General features: G+C 36.7%; 1 protein-coding gene and 2 pseudogenes across 1 annotated transcript; 1 reads left to right on the top strand and 2 right to left on the bottom strand.

The window, feature by feature from the left end:
- The first annotated feature begins 326 nt into the window (after nucleotides 1-326).
- Nucleotides 327-3,254, top strand: LOC120130007. Its single transcript, XM_039147369.1, has 4 exons — nucleotides 327-523; nucleotides 985-1,735; nucleotides 1,832-2,068; nucleotides 2,316-3,254. Exons 1-4 carry the CDS (start codon nucleotides 327-329, stop codon nucleotides 3,252-3,254), a joined length of 2,124 nt encoding a protein of 707 aa, XP_039003300.1.
- Nucleotides 3,255-7,944: 4,690 nt separating this feature from the next.
- On the bottom strand, nucleotides 7,945-9,567 carry LOC120130006 (annotated as a pseudogene).
- An 851-nt stretch (nucleotides 9,568-10,418) lies between these two features.
- LOC120129934 lies at nucleotides 10,419-13,372 on the bottom strand (annotated as a pseudogene).
- Between the last annotated feature and the right edge of the window lie 304 nt (nucleotides 13,373-13,676).

Below are 13,676 nucleotides of genomic sequence, written 5' to 3'. Positions count from 1 at the left end.
TTGATAGAGTGGGATCGGATCATTGCCCGCTTCTACATAAGATGCAGAGTATTAAGAGAACTCAATCAATTAAACCTTTTTGATTCATTGCTGCATGGCAGGATCACCCTCAGTTTAAGAGTTTTTTATCGTAAGTTTGGAGCACCGATGTGGATATGCTAGCCAATGTCAATTCTTTCCAAACTAAAGCGAGTGATTGGAATTTAAAGGTGTTTGGTCATATAGGGAGGAAAAAAAGAGAATTAATGGCACGACTACTAGGCATTGATAAAACGCTCCTTATTTGCTATTCTCGGAGATTGGTGAAATGCAATACAAGTTGAAAAATGAACTTGAAGAGGTATTGCAACAGGAGGAAAGCTTGTGGCTACAGAAGTCGAGGAATCAATAGGTACTTTATGGGGACAAGAATACAAAATACTTCTACGCGTGCACGATGCGAAGACGTAGACATAACTACATTGGAGCTCTTAAATCACCGAATGGTAGTTGGGATTCAGATCAAGAAGCTCTTTGCTCGATGGTGGTCAACTTTTATAAGGATTTATTCACAAGCAGCATTGTAGATGGCTATTCCCGTTTCAGGGATGTTTTCCTACAATCTCTAATTCTCAGCTGAATAACCTCACACGACCATTATTTAATGAAGAGATCCATGAAGTGGTATTTAGTATGAGTCCGCTAAAGGCTCCTGGAGTGGATGGGCTCCATGCGTTTTTCTATCAGCGGAGCTGGGATACAGTAAGCTTCAGTGTATGTCAAATGATCCAGTGTATTTTTGCAGGAGGAGTTCTTGATGATGAAATTAATCGAACACTATTGGTGTTAATTCCAAAACTGCAAGCACCGGAGTCTTTTAGCCAAATTTGACCTATTAGTTTGTGCTCTGTGTTATACAAGATTGTTACAAAGATTATTGTAAACCGGTTGAAACCTCTGATGAATCTGGATATCGGAAACTCAAACAAGTTTTGTCCCGGACAGGTCGATTATTGATAACATTATTGTCGCACAAAAGGTTGTTCACACCATGAGATTGAAGAAATGTAAAGTTGGTTTTATGGCGATGAAAATAGACCTTGAAAAAGCTTATGATCGCCTTGAATGGTCATTTATTGAAGATACGCTAGGCGAGTTACATATCCCGGAGAATTTTCGAACACTTATCATAAGATGTGTAACTTCAGTCTCGACTCAGGCACTTTGGAATGGCGCTATGACTGAAGCTTTTAAGCCAACTAGAGGATTATGGCAAGGTGACCTATTATCACCATATTTGTTTGTGATGTGCATGGAGAGGCTGGCGCATGCGATTTCTATAGCTGTTAATAATGGGCAGTGGAAACCTATTCGCCTGTGTCGTAATGGACTTGATCTTTCTCATTTATTCTTTGCAGACAATTTGGTACTCTTTGCTGAGGCTTTTATTGAACAATGCTATGTAATTCGGAGTATATTGGATCTTTTCTGTAGGTTCTCAGACCAGAAAATCAACATCCAAAAGACTATTATCTTTTATTCAAAGAATGTGGATTCGGGTTTGAGGAATTCCATTAGCTCACAATTTGGTTTCCAGGAAGTCCAAAATTTGGGGAAATACCTTGGAGTACCCCTTCTCCACTCTCGGATTACAAGAGCTTCATTTAGCTACATCGTTTCGAGAGTTCGTGATAAACTTGCAGGATGGAAGGCAAAAGCACTATCTTTGGCCGGTAAAATTACCTTGGCAAAAGCGGTATTATCGACTATCACTTATTATTCAATGTAGTCCGCAAAGCTTTCGAAAGGGATTTGCAAAGAAATAGAAAAATTAATTCAAGGGTTTATTTAGGGTCGGACTAAGGCTAGAGATGAAATATCCCTTGTTCATTGGGAGAATATTTGCAAACCTACAAGCAATGGAGGTATTGGCATGAAGAAATTAACCGATCAAAACGACGCTTACCTCATGAAACTAGCGTTTAATTTGGTTGTTAATGCTGACAAGCTATGGTCTAAAGTGTTACGCTCCAAGTATAAGTGGCGGAGTGGGTTACCTGATTCCATCGAGCGTAAGGGCAGGTCACATGTATGGAAAGCAATTTCTTAAGTGTGGAGTGATGTGCGGTAAAGTTTGGTTTGGAATATTGGTGATGGTCGTAGTGTGGACTTTTGGCGAGAGGCTTAGCTTAGCGATGTAGGGCCTTTAAATTCTTTTGTGGCGAATCAACCCGATAGAGAGACTTCCATGTAGATTGGTAACTTCAATGGTGGACGGCAATGGACAGTGGCGTTGGGAATTAATCACTCATTTATTACCGAATAATATTTTACAGAGGTTGGCAGCAACGATGCCCCCATGGCAGTGCAAGAAACAGGATGCGCTGGGGTGGAAGTGGAATACTGACCGATGCTTCACGTTTAAGTCTGCTTACGATATGAGGCAGGAACACTCGGACGACAGTCCACACAAGGTATGGGAAGTGATTTCAAAGTATCGTGGATTACAAAGGATTAAAATTTTCTTGTGGTTATTAGCTAATGATAGGCTTCTAACTAATACGGAACGAGTAAGACAGCACTTAACTACAAGCAACCACTGTGGTGTTTGCGGGCAGCCAGGGGAAATGATAGACCACCTTTTTCGCCACTGCTTTTCGGCCATAGGAATCTGGTCTTCGCTAGTTAAAGTCAGTAAGTTACATGATTTTCTATCACGGGACATAAGTAGTTGGTTGCAAATTAATATCGTCTCTCCGGGATTTTATGCACGCGATGAACGGGATTGGGATTTATTATTTGGTTCGATCCTTTGGCTGTTATGGAAGAATCGTAATAAGAGAATTTTTTATCCGGATTATATTAAACAAGAGTTTGTTTTGGAACAAGGCAAATGTCTTTGTCTCGAAGCTAACCATGCACTTGATTCTTCTATGTCGAGGAGCCAGTCTTCCCATCGGCAGTTTACTAGGACCGTTCTTTGGTCCCCACCTCCTCCAAATTGGTGTAAGATTAATACAAATGGTTCCCGTAAAACAGGAAACGGATATGGGGGTGTTTTCCGATCCTCGAATGGAGATTGGCTCTTGGAATTCTCTAAGGTAATAGGAATATGCTCTATCGTTGAAGCGGAGCTATGGGGTATTTATGAAGGTCTCTCTCATGCATGGAACCTTGAAGAACGACAAGTCATGGTAGAGGCTGATAACTTGGAGGTTATTCGGATGCTACAGGGGAAAACTAAGAGAGGTTCGTTTTTATCTCTTCTAGACTGAGTTTTTGAATTATTAAATCGGGAATGGAATGTTACTTTGAGTCATATAAATCGAGAGGCGAATAAGGTAGTCGATAAGTTGGAGAGGATTGCTGCTAGACGAGGAGATGCTCATACGGTATTCTACAGTCCACCGCTGGAGGTTTTTAATTTACTACAAGAGGAGTCTACTGTTTGTAATTTAGAAGTAGAGATTTAAGTGCTAGTTCTTTTACCTTTATTTCACCAAAAAAAATAGCACAATAGTCGTATGAAAAAAATAAACAATGCAGAAAATAGCTTTAATAAATATATGATAGCTTGAATGCAACGAGGAAAAAGTAATCATGGCAAAACACATTATACACATACATTTGCAAAGATGAATTGAGCTTATATATATATATATATATATACACATAAAAAAGGTTCCTACATAAAGAATGGGAGAATCACTCTTCCCTGCATAGTATTGTTAAGCCTAAAATATAAAATCAAGAAAGAACAAGTACTTTTTTCACTTGAAAAGGAAAATACATCAGTGGACTGTCCACATAATAAAAGAATTGGAGGAAGCACACCTCATGATGTGGAAATTGTATGCTCTATGTAGTTACAAATGACTTTAGTCCAAGCCACTCGTATATAAGATTTGTGCAGATAAAAAACAAAAACATACAAGAGATAATGGGCCATGATTGCAATTAACCACCTAGAGGACTAGAGAAGGTCCCTGTAGAGATATCATAAAATGTACAACATTCCATACAAAAAGCAAGAGGAGGCAATTAGGATTTTTGGCTACCCTTAGCAGAAGATAGTTGATTTTCAATAGAATGGACAGGTTCTTCATAACTTTTTTATTGTTCTCGTGGCAGAAAGATAAATGGTCAAGTTTTGACCACCAATCTGCAACCACTTTCAAATTTGCTTTAAGTCACTGCATCTATATTTTGAAGCAGAACTAATCAGTCAGCTTAATGATACTTTGATAAATATTATTTTATTCAATCTTATAAAAACAATGTTTCTGAACATATAACAACCTGCCAATCTTTTCTCAGAAAGAGAGAGCATTGTTCAAATTCAACTTAATGATACTTTGAGACTTAAAGCTAAGATGAAAACAAAAATGTAAGAAGTAACACATCAAGTTGTAAACATAAAAGGTTTGAATTTATGAAAATAAACTCATTTCTTTTTTTGGCATTTGGAGTGTCTCGAGGACACTTTTAATCAAGGGAATCTGGATGAAATTTATGAGATAGATATTAAATATCTGAGATAAATAAATTTTTATATTTTATTTTAATGAAACACCAAACAATGAAAAATACCTGGAAAAATAGCTCTCAGCAACTGAGGTTTTGAAAGCAGTAGCTAGCGAGCTCGTTCCTTATTTTGTGTAGCCATTTTCTGTTGAAAGAATTCCATTAATTAAAGGAAAATGAGAAAAGCTCCGTATAACAGTTTGTATAGCTCAAATTATACCTTCAGCTCAGACATAATTTCATTCAGCTGGCTCCTGGACATTTTGGCAAGATGGAGCGTTAGCGGGTCAGTAGCTGGTGCTGGCTGACCTAGAAAAGCCTTTTGCTGCAGACCAGCCTGCACACCACCAAGAGCTTCAGCAATGAGAGCCGCAGCATTTATAGCTGAATGGAGACCAATAGGCTGCAGGTGAAAAGATTCACCGTGGACTGCTTGACCTCCTTGTTTTTGAGGATCTATGATATGTCAGTTAAAGGGGGAAAATCATGTTGTATTCCTCCAAAAGAAAAAAACCTGAAAGAACCATAAATACTAACCAATATTTGTTGCCAGTCCAGGTCCACCACGGGCCTGCAATAGACCAAGATACACTGTTTAAACTAGTAAATAAAAACCTAATTTTGGAAACCAAATATTCAAAGCCATATTCAAGGAGGAAACCATTATACTGAAGAAGTATCATCCAAAGCAGTAGGATATGCATGTATACGGGCTTTTGTTGTAATGCAATAAGCATCAGTAACCACCAAGATATAATGATTAATCTCTCTTTCTTCCAGCAGGGATATTTATGCGGAGGCATTGATCCATAACACGAAGCTCATTGCAGTTTTTTAACCTTTCTATCACTTTTTTAAGAATTGGAATATATTACCTAATAAAATAATAAACATACAGGAATTGAAAAACTAAAAAAAATTAAGTGAAACGAGAAATGTATCATATAATACACCCTAAAGAGCAGGCCTCCTTTTATGTTCATCCACAAAATTAAAGTAAATTTCACACTAAAGCTAGGTAGCATAGAAAATTTGCATAGATCATCCATAAGTACCGATTTAGATATATAGATATCACATAGAAACATACTTTACCAGTGTAACTGAAATTACACTTAAAATATAGATAGGAACAGTTTGGAATGGAGGGAAATTCCGTATTTTAGGCTTAATTAAATTTAACTACACTAAATAGCTACCCACACCGCTTGTGACATCAAGACCAATGTTCATCTAATTAGTAATCACATTATAACCAGTTCCACTGTGAGAAAGAAAGCTCCAGTAGTGCCAAATTTATCACCCCGGCCAAAAAATAAAAGATGCACAAAAAAATAGTTCACCTGTTCTCGGTTTTTTTTGGAGCCTTTGTCATTTTCAGCAAAATCAACTCGTAATTGCCGGCCATTGATCTCATAACCTTGAAGATTCCTTCGCGCACTTAGAGCTGTCTCCTCATCCTTGTACTCACAGAACCCATAACCTTTTGGTTTGCCAGTTTCTATATCAATAACTAATCTGAAAGAAGGGCAATTTAGAAATGAAGAACTCTAAAATAGAAAAATATCTTCCGAAAAGCAATTTCAACTCAAATCAAGATAACAAATATTTTTTCTGGGGATTTTTCATTGTTCATGCATGATGCACCCAAACTATTAGACTGTATTTATGTTTTATCTGGATATTTACTGAATACCCGTGTATGAATTTGTTCCATATTCCTCAATAACTTAAATCCCTTCTTACCCGTCAAGGTCAAAAGATTTTTTTTAACGAACATATTTTCAAAATCTCAAAGTCATTGTATTAGTCCCAACCATCACTATCAATTATGCAACTAAGGAGTTAAAACAATCAGGCAACTCAGGTTGCTTTAGAAGCTTTGCATTCAGTAACCGCTACCAATTCTTTTCTGGCATAGTTACAAACCTAAAAGCTTTTAACTTAAAAGGGAAAACTGAAGCTAAATCATTTTAAGCAAATTGGATTCCAAATGTCATTATTCGAAACGAAAAATTCAAACCTGAAAGAAACAACGGGGCCAACCTCCCTGCAGATTTCTATAAGCTGTTCCTCAGTAGCATCATAAGGTATATTCCCAACTGCTAACCAAAACAAAAACAAAATAAATAACGAATTCAATAACTTTGTATGAAAAAAATCAATTCCTTCGGATTAATATCAATTAACCAGTTAAAATAATGAAAACAAAAATCAAATCCTCAGATATTTGTTACTAATGCAGTAATACACATTTTTTTCAGCAATTAAACAGAAAAACAATCTAAAAATCAGAAGCAAATCAGAGAGAGAGAGACCGAAAACGCAGCAATGCTGAGGAGAGGCCGTGAAATGGGGATAGAAATCAATACAAGAAGAAGGTGAAGCGAAGCTTCTGCTTCATCTTCTTCTTCCTCCACGTCGCTCTTTCGAACTCAAAGGGAGGACGCTGAATTGGTTTCTCCAAATATTTGCTTTGGATTTCTCCGTACTTTTCAGTTACGAGAGAAGTGAAGAAAAGAAAGGAGCGAGGATTTGATTCGCTTGTTCCCTGTGTGAAATCTGAAGCACATATTTTCAACCAGAAGAAGGGAGGAGGAAGGCTATGCTACTCTTTAATCAACCTTTTTCTAGTAATTTATCAACTTTGAGGCTTTGTTTTCCTTTCCTCTTTTTTCCGCTGTGAACAATAATAGTAATTGTTTAACCATATATACTAGTATTTTTCTATTTTATTTTGATCAAATCATACTATATAGTACTGTGTTTTTACATGTGTGCTAGGTATATTAAAATTATTTTTTATTAATAATAATTAAAAATTATATAATTTTTTATTAATAATAATTAAAAATTATGTAATTTTTTAATTTTATTTCTGTGATCACTTTTTAATTTTTCTTTGAAAATATTACATTGAACTACGGTTTAAATCGTTTCATTTTTTATTTATTTATTTAAAATTTAAATAGATATTCTCTCTGTTTTAGTTTTTTTCATATATTCTTAAATTGTTATTTTTATCTTCTTTTTGTAGATAATTATTCTTTTATTTTAATAACATAATTTTATTTATTATTATGATAGCTTGTTTCATGTTACATTTATTACTGTGTATCTCTTGATAAAAAAAATTAATAGTATTGTATAATTATTTATTCTTTTACAAGAATTTATTAAAATTTAAAATTATTCACGGTACGCGTCGAAAATACATATGCACAAACACATCATCAATGTATGTCTTATAAAAACATATTATTGAAAGAATTTCCACACAAAAAAACGTTTTTGATTTATGTGAAAAAAATAATGATAATTTGAGAAATAAAAAAAAGTGCTAAATGAAAAATATATTTTAAATGGGCGATATTTGGATAAAAAAAACCCAAAAACGATACATGCTAAGAAAACATAGCAACCAAATTACAGTTACAATGGAGAACTTTTTCGAGTTAACTCACTGGTCGACTCTCCCGCTGCAATATTGCATATACTCCTGTAAGTATGCGAACCTATAGTTATGACCGATGACAAGCCTTGTCGATAGAAACCGGTGGATCAGAGAAGGAACCATTAAGAATGCGATTCGCAACCCACATGTTGGCTGCCTCAGTGAAGTGTATTCCATCCCAACTAATGTACCTCCAAGGCTGCCCACATGAACTCCCGTAAACCGTTCCATTAACTTTCTTCCCACAGTCGACATGGTGTCCGTGTGATCCGTAGCTGCCGCAGCAGAACATCAAAGGATCTACGAACCCTGAAATCACCAAAAGAATCACAATTACACCACCGTCACATTGCCAATCCCTTAGACTGGTTTATTGCATTATTCGCACAATCACCTTGTCGTTCGGCATCACTAATTAGAGCATATTTGGCCGAATAGACATCCACATAAGTGAAAGCCGTCAAAGGAAATTGTGTCCTCAGTTCGGATACTTTGTCCTTAAGCTGCCTATTAAACTCTTTAGCCATCTCAATTTGAGGGATAACACACCCATATCGGTCCAAATCGTGAACCTTCGGCTGGTAGATCATGACACTGAAGGGAAAGCACCCTATTGGATCCATATTATGTATCCAAAACACCCTAGCCCCCTCTCCGTACAACAGCTGCAAGTGCAACACAGAAAAATTTTAAGGACACGATACTAACACAAAACCATACATCTTCTCTGCAAGAGGTATCAATCTTTCCTTACATGAACAGCTTGGGAGAACAGGTTGAGCACACGACGAATGGAAGCTCGAATTTTCGCTTCGGCTCGATGTTGAAGATATACCATATGCAAGGTCATTATGTCCAATATCCAATGTGTATATGGCTTTGGAGAATTCATCAGGTCTTGGAAGATCAATCCTGTGTGGTGGTATTTTTCCTGCACATATTCCCACAGTCACGAGTTCAAATCATTCATGCTAGTAAACCAAAACAATAATTTTCTTTATAGTACTGGGAAAGTGGGGAAGAAGACCGACGGTTAAGCCAGAGTTGGTTGTAGAGAGCAGTAGTGCGAGCTTTGAAGTGTATGAACTGAGAAACTTGGGTTGCAAGGTTGAATGGACCATAACCACATTTAGGTTGAATGCAGGAACCACCTGCTGCAAAATTAGCACCATGCCTGAAACTTGTCCCAATTGAATCCAGGTAGGCATTGAGGTACGGCAAACCCAGCTTCTCAGCTGCCGAAGGGAATAATCGGAATATTTCGATTACATATAAATTTGGCTAGCAGTGTGAATATATTGGAGGAAGTAGTAACAGCTAACACAACATACCTATAAAATAAATAATGAGACGACCATCAGAAGCTCGTCCTGAAGGTTGCTTGAAGAAAGTTTCATACCGGTGTCCGAATTTGAGTCCCCAAAATTATATACTGGTGGGAAGCTGCATGTGATCGAACTCCTGACACCACTGGCCGGCATAATCAGAACCATGAGTGTCAAAAGGGAAGACACAGAAATGAACCTCGTAGACTCCATAGTTGGCTTTGTACTGCGTTGGCTATTCTTGATCAGAAGCTCGTCCTGAAGGTTGCTTGAAGAAAGTTTCATACCGTGTCCGAATTTGAGTCCCCAAAATTATATACTGGTGGGAAGCTGCATGTGATCGACTCCTGACACTGGCCGGCATAATCAGAACCATGAGTGTCAAAAGGGAAGACACAGAAATGAACCTCGTAGACTCCATAGTTGGCTTTGTACTGCGTTGGCTATTCTTGTACTATTTAGTGTAAAGCAAGATAATGGTATGGTGTGTAAGTCGTAGACTATATATAAAGAGAAAGATGGAAAAATCTTCTCAAGGAAGCTTTTTTTTTTTTTTTGGTGGTTCGAATCTTCTAGAGGAAGTTTGAAGAAAAATGGCTGGGTAACCTGTGAATTATTGAAGTCTAATGCACCAAAATCATGATCCACCCCCATAAAATATTAATTTTACAAAGCACGATAATATTTTAGTCAGTCCGGATCCTATGTTGATTGCATGCTATTAAAGAACAATTTTTGTATTTTTCTCTGCAATTGACTGTCATTGATCATCAGATAAAAAATACTTCGATTTGATAATATTTTTTTCTTTGATGCAAAATCAATATGATTCTTATTATTCACTTTTTTTTTCTTGAAAATTCTTAATATATCTTATTTTTCGATTAGATAAACTCACACACATCATATGAATAAATATTACTTGAACTCAAATCACTTGGGGAATTCAAACTTGCAATTGCACATACAGAAAATAAAACCCAGCTAAAAAGAAAATAGGCCGTTGAATATGTCATATTCTTTCCTTGAATATGACATACTCCAAGGATGCCATGCCAGGTCCATTGATTCAATTATCGTTAAAGAATAGGATGATAAATCATATTGGCTGCGCAAGGCAGCAACATGATACTGTAGAACATATCTAACAAAACTTCCCAGTTATATATATATATATATTCACAAAGACTTCGTTCTCCCTAAGTACTTAACTGTCCCTATCAGGAACCATAATATAGCACACAAAGCACCAAAAATAGAAATAAGAAAGAATCCCTTATTCCTGCTTCTCCTCTGAGCGGTTGTAGCACCTTTGACTGCCAAAGCATTAGCGTCCATAGCCTTTATTCTCAACCTACTTAAGCTAGACATTCGCTCAAAGGCTCGGTTTACCAAAGGACTCTCAGATGCAGATGTAGGAGTAGTTGGTATTGACTCCACAAAGGACCACAACGCAGATGAAAACCGGCTTCCACCACCACCACCACTGTTTTTGTCACCTTGGCCTTGATTATTAACATTGTACATCAAACCTAAAGATGACCAAAGTAACCGTATGTAAGAAAAATTTTACAGTTTGGTAGTAGAGTTGTGGACCTGTGGCTAGCTTTTCCAATGAAAAATGACATTGAATATTTGCAACTGCCGATCCATCGGGTTATTTGAACAGGAATGAGATTGATAAGCCACCTGATCTAATACAATATCCCCAAAGGCATTCAATTGAGGCTGGAACTGCTGATCCATGAAGCTTATATTTGATTGGGGTTCCAACTGGTAAATTGTGTGATTTATCATATTTTCAGCATATGAGAATGGAACTGTTCCTTGTTCAATAAGTCCAATGTCTTGTAGAAACATCGATGCATTGTGGTACAAGTCAAATTCACCAAAACCATCCAACTCGTTGAACTGCTGCCCATTCTCCACAAGTTTATCAACATTGGAAGTCAAAATATCAGAATTTAGGAGATCATCAATTTCCAGAAAGTCCTCTTCGCATGTTTGTGGTAATTGATCAAAGGGGTCGGCAACAGATGTGACCTCGGGTGCCTCATGCAACAGCAAATGAGATGTAGGTGACTCGGAGAATTCAAAGCTTGCATGGTCATGTACAACCTCAAGCGGCTTAGGAAAGAGTACATCCCCCGAAGATGGGACTAGCAAAGTACTCTGTATCTCTTCTTCATCAGTAACCAGAGGCAATGTACAGTCAAAATGAGCTTGTGGCTGTGCAAGTGCAGGCTCGTCAGCTAACTGTCTAATGAACTCCTCAATATCATTCAATGGAGGCTGAACTTGATCATTAGCTTTTACATTATCATCAGGAATGGCTTCATTTGGTTGTTTGACGGGGATGATTGCATCTACCCGTTTACTAGTATATTCCTCATCATCCCATTCTTCTTCTTTAAATGGAGCCCTATACTGCTCCCCATTTTTAGGGTCGGGTCCAGTCCTTTTGTATAATTTACAGAGAGAATAATACTGCTGAAATGCAATTAGGAAAATCAGGATTAGCAAACAGATTACATACAAGAGGAAAAACTAGAAAAGTTTCTCAGTGAACTTCTTTTGTCCCATACCTTTGCATTCTGGCATCTCTTGAATTCCTCTTCACGAGGGTATACTCGTGCATGACCCAATCAGTTCTCTCACCATTAGGTGCACGCCCTCTGTAGAAAACTAAAGTTTTCTTGACTCCAACTGTCCGAGAATTACAGGTAACAGCACGATCTTTTCCTGTTGCCTTCCAATACCCCTGTCTGGTTGCCCTGTTTGACCTTGCTGCATTAGGGTATTTCCTGTCTCTCGGGCTGAAGAAGAACCATTGCCGATCCCCAGTCTTCAGTATCGATTGTGCTGTATAACAACTTTTTGCTCGTTAGAAAACTGCTAATAAAACAAATAAATCAAGATCAAAAACCAGAAACCAACAAACACTGTTTATTGCTTAACATTTTAGTACAAGCAATCACCACCTGAAAAATAAATGGAATCAAGAGCCTCAAATCAGAATCCCCAAAGAATTCATTCTTGTTCGATGTAATCATTGATATATCTGGAAACCCCATTGATTAATCAGCTTTAAAGGCCATACTAATCAGAGGTTCAAAGAAGTTACTTTTGCAAATTCAAAAGTGTCATGTTACTAAATAGAAAAAATCTAACATAAACACCTCGGTCAAATCTAAATCCCACGATCTTCAATCACGCTATGGAACCTGAATAAATCATACAGGATAATAGTTCCATCATCAATGTCGTCGAATCAATCTCTAGTGTTCCAAATTTCTTCAAAATCAATTTATATCCAATAAAAAAGGAACAAAAATTATACCCAAAAAACAGTACAGTTACTGCACAAAACCAGAGTCAGCGCAATCCAAGATGTTAAAGAGTGAATAAGGGGAAAAACATGAGATGAAAATAGCTATTTTGATATGCATCAATAGCCATATAATCCTAAAAAAACAGAAGAAAAACAAATCAATAACAGATAAAACCAAAACAGACCCGCCAAAAGAAAGCAATTTATGACACGAAAGCGAAGTCAACGGAAATATTTGCACAAGTATAAGTTAAACTAAGAAAAATGTAGCCAGAAAAATCAAGATCAGTGATTAAAAAATAATTTCGGGAAGAAAAAAGAAAATCTTACCAGGCAACTCCTCGGGATCCCACTTGTAAACATCAGTTTCCCTTACAATATCAAGCTTGAGCTTTCTTCTACAGATTTTCCTCTTTAAATAATAAAGAACCAGCTCTTCATCGGTTGGATGAAATCGAAACCCCGGTGGCCACACTTTATCGTCGCCAAAGCATGAATCAGCTGTCACCGTCATCTCTCTTAATGGCAAAAAAAAATTCTTTATATTCCCTTCACGATAAAAAATAGAAACTTGCTGATCAAGAAAGCAAAAACCGATGAAAACTGAACTTTAAAAGAGGAAAAAATTTTCACATGATGTAGAATTGGAAAGCGGATCTTAGGCTATAATCATTACGAGCAAATTTGAGAGAGGGGGGGGTCTCTCTTTTCGCGGAAAAAAAATGAAAGAGAGGATTGCAGTCAAAGAAGAAAATTCGGTAGAGATTTTACTCGTTAGCCTAACTAGTACGAATTTTCGATTATATATTCATAGTATTAGGTTTTAAGAAATCCGGGATGGCTCGAATAAGTGGGTCCGGTTATCCAAGTCACTCTTATTCAGAGGTGAACAAAATTCGAGACTCCAAAAAATAAATCTTTTACTGGGTTTGATTAACAATTTTTTAAAATTAATTTAATTTTAAAAATATATATTAAATAAAGTTTGAATAATAAAATAATAATTAAAAAATATTTTTTTCTAAATTAGATTAGAGACGTTGACTTGATTTAATTTGATTAA

Source organism: Hibiscus syriacus, unplaced genomic scaffold, assembly GCF_006381635.1.
Source record: "Hibiscus syriacus cultivar Baekdansim isolate YM2019G1 unplaced genomic scaffold, ASM638163v2 tig00110505_pilon, whole genome shotgun sequence".
NCBI lineage: Eukaryota > Viridiplantae > Streptophyta > Magnoliopsida > Malvales > Malvaceae > Hibiscus > Hibiscus syriacus.
Note: the sequence above shows the minus strand (reverse complement) of the source record. Positions and strands in the feature narration are given on the sequence as shown.